This window comes from Rhipicephalus sanguineus, chromosome 2, assembly GCF_013339695.2.
Source record: "Rhipicephalus sanguineus isolate Rsan-2018 chromosome 2, BIME_Rsan_1.4, whole genome shotgun sequence".
In the NCBI taxonomy this organism is placed as follows: domain Eukaryota; kingdom Metazoa; phylum Arthropoda; class Arachnida; order Ixodida; family Ixodidae; genus Rhipicephalus; species Rhipicephalus sanguineus.
Window position 1 is genome coordinate 200,580,967 of NC_051177.1, and position 17,003 is coordinate 200,597,969.

The window sequence follows — 17,003 nt, forward strand, 5'->3', positions numbered from 1 at the left end:
GCAGGCACTAACGTTTCGTCTCGTAAAATATCGCTCCTCATAAGCGTGGGCCACAAAACACCACTACACATGCAGCTTAACATGAAAGGAGGTGCGCAAAACAATGTATTTCAGAATAATGCTTACTTTCAAGAGCAGAATGCCGACAGCGTCCCGGGACAGCTTGATTTACTATATGGTGGAGCACGCTGTCTGCGGGCGCGCGCCGAAGCGCCGCCGTAACCAGAGCCCGGCTTGCGCGCCAGCATTCCTCTCTCCTCGAGAAGCACGAAAGAAAAGGTATCAGGTGAGATTTCGTGAGATGGAACAGCCACGATGCCTTCCGTGGAGGCGTGAAGAAAAAAAAAATTTCAGTTATTCTTTCGGGCTCACAGCTCCCGGCTGGTCGCATATTATTCTTCTTCAGCGCTAGCATCCCAAAACTATTTCTTCATTCGTGGCATGATCCGTCAGCGACAGTACCACGCACAGAACTACACAGTTCTGCCACTTATGCATATGTAGTTTGTGGATTCGGTTTCACTGCAAAGTTTTGTTTTCGAGTTCATACACAATATGGATCTCAATAGTAACGCTACTAATTGCTGCTGCCGTACGCGCGGTTCGACCCTGCGAAACACTAATGTAAAGTAAAATGTGTTTTACTGTCAAAGGATCAAGTCTGTCATCGTAAGAACTGCGAACGTCCGCTTTGGAGCATTTTCCGTACGACCAGTGGACGTTTGGCCACGGCTTTGCCCTTGTCATACACATGTACAACACCGTAAGTCCCGCTTATGTCCTGTGGTTATACCACTTGGGACATCCGCATACCCGTGCTCGGCTCCGGACGTACGGATCTGAACGGACATCCGCCGTACTTGGCGTGTCGTCTGGTGTTTATGGAGGTGAAGAAAACGCGGCACGGCTGCTTTGTTTTTCTCCGAAAAAAAAACACCTGCTCGGAGCTCAACGACCAGCTCTGGGCCGTCCGGCAGGCTAAAGATGCCGCCCGAGTTCAGGGACTCAGCGCCGCCATCTGAGGCCACCAAGACCAAACTGCCGGCCAAGTGCCAATAAAGTTTCTTCTCTGTCTCTCGGATGTCGTGCACCGCACAACGTATACTACAGCTAACCTTCTGAAAATTTAAGGGTGTCACTAATAGACGGCCGATTTTTAAGTATATTTTTGAGGGGATTGTTTAACAATGTTCTGGGTGCAGCTATTACATGGGTATTCCAAAAGGACATGCTTCTGGGCTAGTTGGTGCATGTATTGCTTAGGTACAGAAGACTGAGGCGCGAAATACATTTCTTGAAAAAGGGAGAAGCAGAAGAGAAGACAGAGAAGCGCCAACTACCAACTGTTTAATGACAGACTACGAAAGGTACAGTAAAAAAAGGAAACATTTCCGCGCATGCGTGAACAGGGGACATCAGACGTGCAGCGACATGGTCAAGCCCACATAGTATCTAGGAAGCGCATTTCTGTCGAATACAAAGATATCGAAGTGTCACTGACACAATCAGAGCCTTTCTTTTTTATATAGAAAGCTTCCAGCAGCTCTCTAGCCGTTTGTTGTCTGCTTGTGCCAAGAATCAGTACTTGCGCAAAGCATGGTTCACATCCGCAGGAGTTTCAATGCGCAGGAAGGTGCGCCTGATCTCTCTTACCTAAGCTGTTGGCATGCTCCCTCAATCTGTCATTAATGCAGCTGCGGCAAGTCCTACGTTGGACAAACGGGACGTTGCATTAATGACAGATTGAGGGAGCATGCCAACAGCTTAGGTAAGAGAGATCAGGCGCACCTTCCTGCGCATTGAAACTCCTGCGGATGTGAACCATGCTTTGCGCAAGTACTGATTCTTGGCACAAGCAGACAACAAACGGCTAGAGAGCTGCTGGAAGCTTTCTATATAAAAAAGAAAGGCTCTGATTGTGTCAGTGACACTTCGATACCTTTGTATTCGACAGAAATGCGCTTCCTAGATACTATGTTGGCTTGACCATGTCGCTGCACGTCTGATGTCCCCTGTTCACGCATGCGCGGAAATGTTTCCTTTTTTTACTGTACCTTTCGTAGTCTGTCATTAAACAGTTGGTAGTTGGCGCTTCTCTGTCTTCTCTTCTGCTTCTACCTTTTTCAAGAAATGTATTTCACGCCTCAGTCTTCTGTACCTAAGCAGTATTACATGGGTACAGCCATTACGTTAGTATATATATATGGTTGTAACATGGTAGGGCGCAGACAAGAACTCCAGCGAAAGAAGAAGACGAAAACGGTTGTTGTTGGTGCTCGCGCTTCCTCGGCTTGGACCACTTATCGCTTCAGCTGTGGCAATTGTCTAATAAACGCGTTACTGCCTCACCGTTAAACGCATACCATCAAGTGGTGGAGAGTGCTGGTTCTGTTCTCCATCCTGGAACTCCGCAACCGGACTCTACTTTCCCCTTCAGCAATGCCAACCGATGTTACACCGCCGAATGCTACCACACCCGAAGCTGCCCGCTCTCCCGGTGGCCCAAGAGAGCGGGACCCCGTCATTTTCAGCGGTAATGATGGGCAAGACGTCGAGGACTGGCTCTCTTTTATGAACGAGTGAGTGTCAACAACAGGTGGGATGACAACGACAAACTTGGCCGCCTCCACTTCTACCTGAGAGGAGTAGCGGAACTCTGGTTGAACAACCACGAGGCTGAGATTTCCAACTGGGCCTCTTTCAAAACGACCTTCGCGGACGTATTTGGCCGACCAACCGTCCGCAAGGTCCGCGCAGAACAGCGCTTGCGTGATCGCGCCCAACTGGCTGGCGAGTGCTTCACTTCGTATATCGAGGACGTGGTAGACCTCTGCCGCCGCTTCAACCCTGTCATGTCCGAAGCCGATAAAGTCAAGCACATCTTGAAGGGCATTGAGGGACGATGCGTTCCACATGCTTGTGGCGAAAAACCCTGAAACAGTCGCAGACGTCATTCAGCACTGCCAGAGCTACGATGAGTTGCGAAAGCAGCGCATTTCCACGCGACGTCCTAGTTTGGACACGACCAGCACGTCGGCAGCGACCGTTGGCGCAATATCTTCGGACCCGGCGGTCTTGACACAGCAAATTCAGCAGTTTATCCGAGAGGAAGTGGCTCGCCAATTGTCTCTTGCGCCCTTTCTCCCAGGCAATACTCATGGGCTCACTTCGTCGCTGCGACAAACCATCGAAGAGCAAGTCTCCGAGGCACTTCCGCCCACGTACCAGCCACCGCCTGTGTCCGCGCCCCTCACCTACGCTGACGTCGCGAGAAGGCAGCCACATGCGCTGCCACCCATCGCGGACACTGCTCCCCAAACAAACGCCTTTTACGCAACGCGGGCGCCGGCAGGCCCGCACGTTCCTCTTTATCGCCGTCCTGCAACGCCTCCCAATAACCCTTGGCGCACATAGGATAACCGGCCAATCTGCTACTACTGTTGTCTACCCGGCTATGTTGAGCGGTTCTGTCGCCGGCGCGTCCCTCGTCCAGGTACATCGATGATAGCTACAGCTACGTCCGCCCAGAGCCACCACAGTCAATGCCTCCACACGCTACTTGAGAAACCTCTTCATTGAACCGCCGCGCCTTCAACCCACGTCGATCGCCCTCCCCGCGGCGACGTTCGCTTTCACCCATGGTTCGTCGACCACCACCCGCCCAAACGGAAAGCTCACCATCGCAGTTCCGGAGGCAAGAACTGCGCCGCTGTCGAAGTCTACAAGACATCGTTCTCTACCTGCCAACGAAATTTCTGTGTACGTTGATGGTGTTGCCGTGCAAGCATTAGTCGATACTGGAGCTGCCGTATCTGTATTGAGTGAAGCAATGTGCCGCAAGTTAAAAAAAATTACGATTCCGCTTTCTGGCGTCTCCTTGCGCACGGCAACCGCGCATCACGTAAAGCTTTCTATGACGTGCACGGCTCGGCTAGTCATTCAGGACGTTTTCTATGTGATCGAATTCGTTGTCTTTTCGCAGTGCTCGCACGACGTCATATTAGGCTGGGACTTCCTTTCCACACATCATGCCGTTGTTGATTGTGCCCATGCCGAGCTAGAATTATCAGCGATCGTCGAAGTCGATTCTTGCAAGTCTTCTTTTTCTCGTGTCCTCGTCGCCGCGGACACGGACATCCCACCTTTGTCTTCTGTTCTTGTGCCGATCTCCAGCGACTATGCTCCTTACTCTAGAGCCATGTTCACGCCATCAGCAGACTTTGTCTCTCGCAAGAACTTCATTCTTCCCTTTGCTCTTCTCACGATCGTCGACTCTTGCGCAATCATTTCTGTGACGAATCTGCTTTCGGTCCCAGCCACATTATTTCGCGGAGAATGCATAGGCCGACTTCAGGACATTGATTTTGTTTGCGCCAGTCCAATGCCCGATCGCATGACAAGCCTCCAGGTCGACAGTGTCAATTCCGTTACCACGTCCGACGCATCCTCACTGGACGTCTTCCTTCCATCAATTGATTCGGAACTTCCTGTTGCTCAACGGACCCAACTTTTGAAGCTGCTCGACCGCTTTCGGACGTCGTTCGACTACAAGCAACCCACTTTGGGCAGAACATCTGCAATCGTTCATCACATTGACACCGGCACCCATGCACCCCTGCGCCAGCGTCTATACCGGGTCTCTCACGCTGATCGCCGACTTATTGACGACCAGGCGACCGATATGCTTAATCGTGGCGTCATACAGCCGTCCCACAGCCCTTGGGCCTCCCCTGTGGTGCTCGTTAAAAAGAAGGACGGTAGCATCCGATTCTGTGTTGATTATAGGCGCCTTAACAAGATCACGCGCAAAGATGTTTATCCGCTCCCCAGAATCGACGACGCTCTCGACTGTTTGCAAAGGGCGGAGTTCTTTTCATCGCTGGATCTTCGATCGGGTTACTGGCAGGTACCTATGGATGAAGGTGATCGCCCCAAAACTGCGTTCGTGACTCCCGACGGCTTGTACGAGTTTAACGTGATGCCGTTCGGCCTTTGCAACGCCCCTGCAACTTTCGAGCGTCTTATGGACAACACACTTCGAGGTCTCAAGTGCCAGACGTGCCTTTGCTATCTAGACGACGTCGTCTTTTTTTCAAAGGACTTCGATACCCATATTCTGCGCCTCGCAAGTGTCCTGGAATGCCTCACACATGCTGGGCTCCAACTGAATTTGAAAAAGCGCCATTTTGCCGCCCGGAAGCTCACCATCTTGGGGCATGTTGTCAGCAAGGACGGTGTTCTACCCGACCCTGCAAAGCTCCGCGCCGTCGCCGAGTTTCCGAAGCCGTCATCACTGAAAGAACTGCGGAGTTTCATAGGCCTATGCTCGTATTTTCGGCGATTCGTCCGTAATTTCGCATTCATAATGGCTCGTTTAACACGCCTACTTGCCGACAGCCAAGGTGTCACGGCATGGTCTTCCGCTTGCGATGACGCATTTGCGAAATTACGTCATTTACTGATATCACCACCGATTCTTCGTCACTTTGACCCAGATGGCCCTACCGAAATCCAAACGAATGCTAGCGGAGTCGGCCTTGGCACTATTCTAGCTCAACGCAAGTCTGGCTTCGACGAGTACGTCGTTTCTTACGCCAGCCGCACTCTCACCAGAGCTGAAGAGAATTATTCGGTCACAGAAAAGGAATGTCTAGCCATCGTGTGGGCAATCACAAAATTTCGACCTTACGTATATGGCCGCCCATTTGATGTCGTGAGTGATCACCACGACCTCTGCTGGTTATCGTCACTCAAAGACCCATCTGGTCGTCACCATCGCAGTTCCGGAGGCAAGAACTGCGCCGCTGTCGAACTCTACAAGACCTCGTTGTCTACCTGCCAACGAAATTCTGTGTACGTTGATGGTGTTGCCGTGCAAGCATTAGTCGATACTGGAGCTGCCGTATCTGTATTGAGTGAAGCAATGTGCCCCAAGTTAAAAAAAATTACGATTCCGCTTTCTGGCGTCTCCCTGCGCACGCCATTTTGCCGCCCGGAAGCTCACCATCTTGGGGCATGTTGTCAGCAAGGACGGTGTTCTACCCGACCCTGCAAAGCTCCGCGCCGTCGCCGAGTTTCCGAAGCCGTCAACACTGAAAGAACTCCGGAGTTTCATAGGCCTATGCTCGTATTTTCGGCGATTCGTCCGTAATTTCGCATTCATAATGGCTCGTTTAACACGCCTACTTGCCGACAGCCAAGGTGTCACGGCATGGTCTTTCCGCTTGCGATGACGCATTTGCGAAATTACGTCATCTACTGATATCACCACCGATTCTTCGTCACTTTGACCCAGATGGCCCTACCGAAATCCAAACGAATGCTAGCGGAGTCGGCCCTGGCACTATTCTAGCTCAACGCAAGTCTGGCTTCGACGAGTACGTCGTTTCTTACGCCAGCCGCACTCTCACCAGAGCTGAAGAGAATTATTCGGTCACAGGAAAGGAATGTCTAGCCATCGTGTGGGCAATCACAAAATTTCGAACTTACGTATATGGCCGCCCATTTGATGTCGTGAGTGATCACCACGCCCTCTGCTGGTTATCATCACTCAAAGACCCATCTGGTCGTCTAGCTCGTTGGGCATTACGTCTCCAAGACTACGACATCCGTGTCGTCTACAGGTCAGGCCGCCGACATTCAGATGCCGACGCTCTTTCCCGCTCTCCTCTTCCCCATGAATACGGAACTGCGTCTGTTTCCAGCTACGATTCTGCGTCACTTAATACGCTGACATGCCATCTCAGCAGCCCCAGGACCCTTGGATAGTCTCTATCATAGAGTTCCTGTCTCAGCCATCACCACCTACCGCCACTCGTTCGCTGCGACGCACAGCTCGACATTTCACCGTACGCGACGGGCTCCTGTACCGCCGCAACTACCTATCTGAGGGCCGCAAATGGCTGCTGGTGATTCCTCGCCAGCTACGGGCCGATATCTGCGCCTCCTTTCACGCGGATCCCCAGTGCGGCCACGCCGGTGTAATAAAAACGTATGCACGCCTCCGGCTGCGGTACTACTGGCGCGGAATGTACCGCTTTGTCCGACAGTACGTACGCTCGTGCTCCAAGTGTCAAGCCGGAAGAGCCCAGCGCACACAGTCACTGGACCACTACAGCCGTTGCCTTGTCCCTCCCGGCCCTTTGATCGCATCGGCATAGACCTGTAAGGCCACCTTCCCTACACACCTGACGGGAACCGCTGGGTGATTGTCGCTATCGATCACCTGACACGCTATGCTGAAACTGCAGCACTGCCAGAGGCCACATCACGTGAAGTTCGGTTTATTCATTCTTCAAAACTCGTTCTTCGCCACGGCGCACCTCGCGGGCTACTCAGCGACCGCGGACGTACGTTCCTCTCTGAAGCCGTGCAAGCCCTCCTTCGTGAATGCAACGTTGTGCCATCGGACAACCAGCGCGTACCATCCGCAAACCAACGGAATGACTGAGCGCTTTAACCGCACACTGGGTGACGTGCTGTCCATGTACGTGTCCGCTGACCACACCAACTGGGACCGGATACTACCTGTAGCGCCTCAGAATGCGGCGTTCGGCAAAGAAGAAGTTGGCATTCGGCCGCGCGTCGGGTGCAGCGCAATAATAAAAAAAATCAGTTCGAAAACTGAACGCTGTCAGGCTGGATCTTTCTCGCGTTAGCTCCGACAGTTAATGGTGACCCGATAAAGAACACGCAGCCCCGATCATCCCGCATGGATCCCGCCGGCTCTGCCACCAATCCTACCGCTCCTGACGCCCAAGAAGACGCCAGACCTAGCGGTGCTGCGGTCGCTGCGATCCAACATGTCAACCTGCCACCATTTTGGCCCAACAGCCCCAGCACATGGTTTCTGCAGGTCGAGGCGCACTTCCGTCTACGGCAAATCACCAGCCAACAGACCAGGTACTGGCATCTGGTGTCCTGCTTACCCTCCGGACGTAGCCGACGACTTAGCTGATATTTTAGCGTCGCCGCACACGAGCCATCCCTACGACACGTTGAAGGCAGCTATCATTTCCCGCAAGTCTGAGTCCGAACACAGCAGACTCCAACAGCTCATCACGGCCACAGAGCTCGGTGACCGTCGCCCATCACAGCTCCTGCGACGCATGCGCCAGCTCCTTGGCGGCCCGTCTGCCCCTCAAGAGGAGAAGCTGTTGCGTGAGTTGTTCCTCCAGCGCTTACCGCAGAGCATGGTCCCGGTCCTCGTGGCTGCAGGAGATGTCCCAGTAGACACACTCGCTGAAATGGCTGACCGAGTGGCGGACTACTCGCGGGCACATAGCCTCAACACCGTTACCGCACCGCCACCGGCCACCGCTGCAGACCCGGCGCTCGCGAGCATCGAGAACCGTTTGGACGCCCTTGTCAGGCGCCTCGATGGCTTTGTACCTGCGCATCGTCGACCGTCATCCAGGTTCCAGATACACAGTCGCTCGTCGACGCCCCCACGTTCTCCGGAACTTCGGTCAACCGATGCGCCGCGGGACGTCTCATCCTCAACCGTGTGCTGGTACCACCGCCGATTCGGTGCCTCTGCTCGCAAGTGCACTCGCCCGTGCTCCTGGTCGGGAAATGCGACGACCGGCCACTGACTCGGCAAGTGGTACTGGTCAAAATTCATGCCGCCTTTTCTATGTTTCTGATAAGGTCACTGGCGCTTGCTTCCTAGTCGACACAGGAGCCCAGTTAGCGTCATACCGGCCTCGTGTGCAGATCGCCGTCGCAACGAACAGACCTGCCCACTCCAAGCGATCAACAATTCCGCCATTCGCACATACGGTCAACGCTCTCTTACACTCGACCTTGGACTACGCCGTACGTTCCGCTGGATTTTCATCCTCGCTGATGTCTCGCAAGGTGTTATTGGAGCTGACTTCCTCAGTTTTTTCAACCTTGCTGTGGACATGCATGCTCATCGCCTCATTGATCTCAACACCCGCCTCTCCATCAACGGTGTACTCTGTACTTCCTCGTCAACGGGACTGCGAGCTCTCACACCTGCTTCGCCGTATGCAAAAATACTCGCCGACTTTCCCAGCATCACGAAGCCGCACACCAGAGAGTCACCGGTGAAGCATTCCATCACTCACCACATTGTGACCACTGGACCTCCCGTTTTTACACGACCCCGTCGACTATCTGGAGAACGCCTCGCCATCGCCCGCCGTGAGTTTGAGCACATGCTTGAACTCGGCATTGTGCGGCCTTCCTCAAGCAACTGGGCGTCGCCACTCCACATGGTGCCGAAGAAAGATCCTGGCGATTGGAGACCATGTGGGGATTACCGCGCTCTCAATGCCCACACCTTACCAGACCGCTATCCACTTCCTCACATACAGGATTTCACATCAAATTTGGCTGGGTGCACAATCTTCTCTAAGATTGACTTAGTGAAGGCTTACCATCAGATTCCTGTAGAACCCGCCGACATTCCGAAGACGGCCATCACCACCCCATTCGGTCTGTTTGAATATGTGAGGATGCCTTTTGGATTGCGCAACTCGGCACAGACCTTTCAGCGCACTATCAACGAGGTCACGCGAGGTCTCGATTTCGTATTTGCCTACCTTGATGACCTCCTTGTAGCAAGCTCATCCGGCCCTGAGCATGAAGCCCACCTGCGCACCCTGTTCCACCGCCTGGATGATTACGGCCTCGTAATTAATCCCAATAAGTGCCTCTTCGGCGTCGCTACTAGGACCTTTCCTAGGGTATCCAACCACTCGCCAGCAAAGTGAAAGCTATTCAAGACTTTCCACCCCCGACTTCACTGAAGCGACTCCGAGAATTTCTGGGCCTACTAAACTTCCATCGCCGCTTTCTTCCAAAGTGTGCCACATTCCTAAAGCCCTTGACCGACCTATTGGCTAAAAAGAAAGACCCGGCTGCGCCACTGGAGTGGACCGAGGACGCTGCATCTGCCTTCGGCACTGCCAAGAAGGCTCTGGCAGACGCCACCATGCTCATACATCCCGTCCCTGATGCCCCAATTCGTCTCATCACCGATGCATCAAGCGTGGCAGTTGGCGCCGTTCTCGAGCAGCACGTATCCGGTTGGCAGCCCCTTGGTTTTTTCTCGCAAAAACTAAAGCCACCGGAAGCAAAATACAGTACATTTGCCCGAGAACTCCTCGCGGTATACCTCGCCATCAAACATTTTCGTCATTTATTGGAGGGTCGGGACTTTTACGTCGTTACAGACCACAAGCCCCTGACGTTTGCCTTCCATCGCAATCACAGCAATTACACTGCACGGGAGATCCGTCAACTATGCTTCATTTCCGAGGTCACTGTGGATCTCAGACACGTCCATGGGCCGGAAAATGCTGCTGCTGATGCACTATCCCGCATCGATGCCTTGTCGACCCAGCCACCACTAGACATGGAAGAGCTAGCAGCTGCCCAAAGCAACGATCCTGAGCTGCATCGTCTTCGTTCTTCATCCACGTCTCTATCGTTCACGGAGTGCCCGCTTCCATTTTCTACCTCATTAATAACGTGCGAAACGTCTACTGGTGTCCCTCGGCCCTTCGTGCCTTCAGCTTTTCGTCGTGCAATTTTTGATCAATTGCACAACATGAGCCATCCTGGTATTCGTGCGACCCAGAAGCTAGTCACATCTCGTTTCCTTTGGCCAAGCATCAATGCTGATGTCCGACGCTGGGCGCGAACCTGCCTTGAGTGCCAGCGGGTTAAAGTTCACCGTCACACTGTCACGGCAACATCCCCCTTTCGGCCTCCAGACGCAAGGTTTTCTCACGTCCATCTCGACATCGTCGGCCCTCTTCCGTCATCGCAAGGAGCCTGTTACCTGCTGACATGTGTGGATCGCTTCACCAGATGGCCGGAAGCGTTTCCCATTTCCGACATTACAGCACCAACAGTTGCTAAGGCTTTCACAAACGGCTGGGTGTCGCGCTTTGGATGCCCTTCTGTCGTCACCACTGATCGCGGTCGTCAATTTCAATCGGCCCTTTTCACCGCACTTGCCAATATCTTGGGCATTCGACACATCCACACAACTGCCTACCATCCTTCCGCCAATGGCATGGTCGAACGGCTTCATCGACAATTGAAAGCTGCCCTCACTGCTCACCAGCCAAGGGAACGTTGGCTCGACCACCTCCCCTTCGTACTTCTGGGTATCCGATCAGCATTGAAAGCGGATCTCGGCTGCTCATCAGCCGAACTAGTCTATGGCGTTTCCCTGCGTCTTCCAGGAGAATTCTTCGAGCCATCATCGCCACCTTCCACTCACGATGCCTCCACGTACATTCGAGAGCTGCGCACCACGTTTCGGGACCTTGCTCCTGTGATTCCTGCCGACCGACACCCCCAGTCTGTCTTCGTCAGCCAGGATCTGCATGACTGCAGTCACGTCTTCGTTCGGCGTGACCAAATACGGCCACCACTCACACCAACCTATGATGGCCCATTCCGCGTACTCCATCGTACACCTAAGACGTTCACGCTGGACATCAATGGCCGTGAAGACGTCGTGGCTGCCGATCGACTAAAACCTGCGTATATCGCCGCTCTCGCGTCCGCGGGGTTCAATCTTCAGCCTGGATGCCCTCATCCAAGCATGTCCACTGGGCGACTCCTATGGCTCTCATTCTACGGGGGGAGCCCTGTAGCGCCTCAGAATGCGGCGCTCGGCAAAGAAGAAGAAGTTGGCATTCGGCCGCGCGTCGGGTGCAGCGCAATAAAAAAAATCAGTTCGAAAACTGAACGCTGTCAGGGCTGGATCTTTCTCGCGTTAGCTCCGACATACCCTTTGTTACGTACGCCTACAATAGCGACACTCAGTCTACGACAGGATTCTCTCCATTCTTCCCTTTAAGGCCGTGAACCTTCCTCGTTTATGGATACCATTCTTCTGTACCGCCGGGACGCTTCAGAATCCACAACTTTATCTGAAGTCGCCAATTGTGCCGAGGAATGCAGGCAACTCGCGCGTTCTGTAACCGCCCAAGATCAAGCGCGCCAGAAGGACCGTCACGACGTAAACCTGCCTTCTCCGTCATTTTCGCCTGGAACGATGGTGTGGCATCGCGTTCCCTCCTCTGCTCCTGGCCTTTCCACAAAAGCTGCCTAAGTACGAAGGCCCCTACCGCGTCCTACGTCAAGCATCCCAGTCAACTATATTATTGAGCCTGTTCAATCATCTACGGACCGCCGTCGTCGCGGCCGCGAGACTGTTCACGTCGATCGCCTGAAGCCGCACTATGACCCACCAGTTGTACCTGTTCCTTAGGTCGCCAGGATGGCTCCTTTTCCGCGGGGGAGTGATTTGTAACATGGTAGGGCGCAGTCAAGAACTCCAGCGAAAGAAGAAGACGGTTGTTGTTGGTGCTCGCGCTTGCTCGGCTTGGACCGCTGATCGCTTCAGCTGTGGCAATTGTCTAATAAACGCGTTACTGCCTCACCGTTAAACGCATACCATCATGGTAATCAAGTTCTTAATACCCACACTCATTTCTAGTCATCTTATGATGCCTGCCGCCACAGATAACGTAGTTCCAAGCTGTTTCAACATTTTCGGACAGATTTCTTTAAACACCAGGTATACCGGCTTGAATACGTTGGACAAGAAAAGACTCGCAGAGACGGGCACTAAGCAGATAAGCATTCCTTACAGCACCGTGTTCCACCGCTGACGGCGCACAAAATGTCGCAGCTACTCGGCTGGGCCAAGCCGAGCGCCAAGGGCGCATAGCCTAAAGCACTCTGGTGATGGTCATTAGGATGGCTCAACGTGAAGGATGCCTCATAATTAAAAGAGAAAGCAAATAAAACCTGGCAGCAGCGCGAGATTAGAGAATCCGTGAGACGCCTGTGAAGCAGCGTTATCACATGAAAAGGCATGTTTATTTACCTTCTCTGTATACACGTAGCAATGGACAGTTTTAGTATCCCACGTCATCGACGAAAACTGGCTGATCATAACCTCAAGAAAATATTTTGGGAGCGTATTACTTCAAGCATAAACTGCCTGCGCGCGCGTACTGCCCTTCCTCCACCATGTCTTGTTTCACGGGAACACTATCTGAAGATGTTATCCGTTATCACATGACTTAAAGCAAACGCCCAACCAAGCTACGAGACGCACGTCTGTGTTGCCGCTCATTCGCAGCGACAAATGGCTACTGGTACGCGAGATCTCGGACGCCGAGCTCTGCACCGAGTGACCGACTCGGTCAGCGGCGTCAATATGCGCCCAACGGTGTTCGCCGACGAGGTGACGTTGAGTCGCTACGCCTGCTGCGTGTGCCACGTCCTTCCAAGCACGACGATCGTACTTCCCTGCTCGCACAGCGTGTGCCGGCAGTGCCAGGTTGGCTGCACCGACAAAGATGGCCGTAGCCTTTGTCCCATGGACGGAGAGCCATTCTGCGAGAGCGAGTGCCAGGAGTCGAAGCTTTCGGCAAGGGAGAAGCAGGACCTGAGGGTGCGTACCGGATATTTGTCACCCGGTTACGACTTCTGAAGACAGGCATTTCTTGCAAGGGATAGCAGTATAGCGACAAGGTATCTACAGGACTTTATTGGGCCAGAAACAAGTTAGAGTGTCGTTTACTTGGTGCACTGGCGCAGGCAGAAATTTGTTTCAGGGGGGTGGGGGGGGGAGGGGGATGAGGTTGCACGTCCTTGATTTGAAGGGGGAGCTGGGCAAGCAAGTGTGGTCGAGTATTCGGGCTCTGCATCTCACGGCAGAAATAAATTTCGGGTGGGGTACGTGCCCCATGGGCCACTCCTTGGCTGCGTCACTCAATTTGAGAGAGCGAAACACGAAAACTCAAGGCAGATTAGACAAACGTGTATCGTGCTCAGTTGCTCGGCACCAGGCAGATTTCTACGTGATAGAGTACCCGAAGAATACTCATCTCAAGGAAACCAATTGTTAATGTAGAAATTATCGCGACTGCTTCCAATGTCATAGGAGCAGTTACAGGAGTAACGCTTTGCAAGCATGGGCGCTGAAATGTGTATTAACTTATCAAGAATATTGCAGGAACGTAAGCGAGCACGCTTAGGGTGAGCACACGACGCGTGGGAAGCACGACATGTAAAGTGACTCGTAACTTAGCACTAACTGGCACTTAAAGGCATCACTTTGTGCCATTGGCTACAATATTTAGGGTATGTTCCAATACTCACATTAGACGGCTAAATAGAGCTAAGTGGACAGCAGCTATTTTATGTCCCGTACAAGTGCGCACGTAACCGGCAACATACAACGCTCAGTAAGACCGCATCGGAGACAAATAGGACGCTGGCCACATTGCCGTTTAAAGGGAACTCCGGTTCATTTCGACAATATTGAGTAATGCCGTTTTTAACTATAGAACAGTCATGTAACAGCAAGGGTGGTTCATTTTGCTGAGAGACTAGTCAATAATTTTAAATAAGCAATATACGAGGAGTCGAAACCGAAACGGAGCTTAGCTGCTCCGTGCTGGGTCAGCGCCTCCTCTAATTTTCTGTGCCGGGCGAAGGAGCGGAGCGCAACGGGAACCGACCGTCGGCGTTTGTGCGGCTTTTAGCCGCCGGGCGACGCCACCGTAGTAGACCTGCCGTCGCGTCGTCGCTCGCGGAAACGAATGCCGTGGCGGCATTCGAAGCTGCTATATGGTTGTTTTCGTCTGTATTCGCGTTGTTTAAAGTATAATGAAAACTTCAAACTGGAATCATGAGCACGTGTCGTTCTGGGCAACCAGCCATCCGAGGGCATGTCTTTCGCGGCTTTTGATCGAGACGCTCGCGCATCGTCTGCTAGCCCGATACCAGAGAGCGCATGCCAGGGTGTGCGGAAAATTGTTTTGTCACCGTTACGTTCTCTTGACTACTAGAGTCGGTTTCTGACTGTCTGAAAGTCGATTTTCGAAAGCAGCATTTGTCAAGAGGTAATATTGAAAGCTTGGGCGCTTAAAGTTCCCCGATGTGTGCTACCGTCTACTGGTGTAGCACACTATACGCAGCAAGCCTGCAGTTCATGCGCAAATAGCACGAAATGTAACTAGACTGCTTCCAGGGATATACGTGATCGCCCGTTCCCTCGTAAAGCTTTTGAGAAGTACATTTGTTGCCACCGGGAGAAAGCAACAGCTGGTGCCAGAAAAGGAGGAAACTATGCCAAGTGATTCCCCATTTCAGAGCTTAAACCAGTTTAATCGTGGTGGTACGAAAAGCAAACAAAGACAGCTACATATGCCGCGCGGTTCCGCAATATTGACCGATGTGTGAACAGACGCTGTCGTTGAAGTATAAAGTCGTAGTGCCGGCTCTCAAACTTGAGCCATTGTGAAAGGCGTGAAAAAGGCGCTGCCTGTTGTCAGTTGCTTGAGCTCGTCTTTGTATTTTATTTTGTGACATCATCGTGAAGTGACGTTGTCATATTACATCTTCGCTTGGTCAAAATGGGCCGATCGCGGAGGCAGTGCACGCCTCCGCTGATGTGCAGAAAGCTTGCACTCCCTCCGATCCTTGAGGCTGTAAGAAAACCACGTTAGGCGCAGGAATATCTCGGAGGGAGGCGGGGAATGTTCAATACATGATTGGAAGAGAAAGAAAAAGATTGCTTTCGCCTTTCAGTCGTCTTAGACGAATGCATAAGGGACCCTGTGAGATTTCTTTTCTTTATCAATGAAGGGAATAAAAAAGACAATCGTGATTTCTTTCAGTTCCATTTGCAGAGTGGAACAGAACAGTATGACATACTAAGGCAGTGGGGTGGTTGCAATAGCCTGAAATAGAAAATAAAACGCGAGTACTATCAAACTCGAATGCAAGTATGAACCGGCAGCACGGCCTGACAGACTGCCTGCGGAATACGTACAGCGGGGACGGAAAGACACGCGAACACGCGGCATCAGCATCTTTGCTGTTTCGCATTTATTTTCAGTGGTAATAGCCTGGATGACTAATGAAAAGACGGCGTCATCCATGGCACAATAAAATACCATCTATCATCTTTTATTGCCACCACGGTTAGAGCGTGATGAAAACAGCGCCCCGCTATGTTCGCGTTTCTTTCCATCCCACTGTACCCGTGAAAGCCTGCAAGAAGCACAACTGCAATTAAACTCGGATGCAAACACGAATTCGTGAGCTTCGTGGTACGCGCGGCCGTTCAGCGCCAGCTTCCGTAGTCTACTTGCACAGCGCCACCACGCGGCAGCGGCGAGCGGACGCGGAGACGCGTTAGACGGCACGAGGAGAGCGTTCGCCCAAGCACTGAAAAATAGGGGAGGCGCTGGCTGGGTATGCGATGACGTCACGAAGTGCGCTACACGCTGCCACGGGCTGGCCAGGGTGTAACGCCGTAGTGCCATAGCGCACGCGCTTCTTCTATCACGCGAAAAGCAAGCTGGCGATGTCATCGAATTGGTGTCAATGTGCCAGCCCGTCTCAACTTACCAGTGACGAGTACAGCGATGATTGCAGCTAATATACGAGCGCGGGGGCATCGCCTTTTGATTCCTACCCCCGGCGCATGAAGTAGCTCACGTGCCCGCATCGATCTCGCGTTGCTCACTATTTTACGTGCTTAATGTAAGACCCGATGTCAATGACGACTAAGACGCTATGCAGCTAACAAAGCCGAACTTTGCTCGCGTCGTCGCCGCCTCGGAAAGAAAGCGCGCGCTGCACCCGTCTGCTGGGCGAGGCGGGGTCGGAAAAGAGTAGGCACATTACGTCACATACAGAGGGTGGCCCGCGTTAACAGGCGTGATTCGGATTTTTTTAAATTGTGCTAACAGCGCAAATAAGACACGAGACAGAGAGCAACGAAGACGAGCTCGTCTTCGTTGCTCTCTGTCTCGTGTCTTACTTTGCGCTGTTAGCACAATTTAAAAAAATGGAATACCAATAGCCCGTACCCAGACCTGATTCCGGAATTGGCTACCAATTTTAAAATTCGTTTTCTAAAAAACTAAACTGAAAAAATTAAAAACTTTCATAAGTTTCTAAGAAAACTAAAAAAATTCTCTAATTGC

The 17,003-nt window shown here is 52.5% G+C and overlaps 1 protein-coding gene across 1 annotated transcript in view; it reads left to right on the top strand.

The window, feature by feature from the left end:
• Nucleotides 1-8,246: 8,246 nt before the first annotated feature.
• Nucleotides 8,247-17,003, top strand: part of LOC125757436 (uncharacterized) — a 40,576-nt gene continuing 31,819 nt past the window's right edge. The window contains exons 1-2 of the mRNA XM_049413030.1: nt 8,247-8,504; nt 13,139-13,453. Of these exons, the coding sequence (XP_049268987.1) occupies nt 8,247-8,504; nt 13,139-13,453 (573 nt within the window). The remainder of the gene's footprint in view (nt 8,505-13,138; nt 13,454-17,003) is intronic.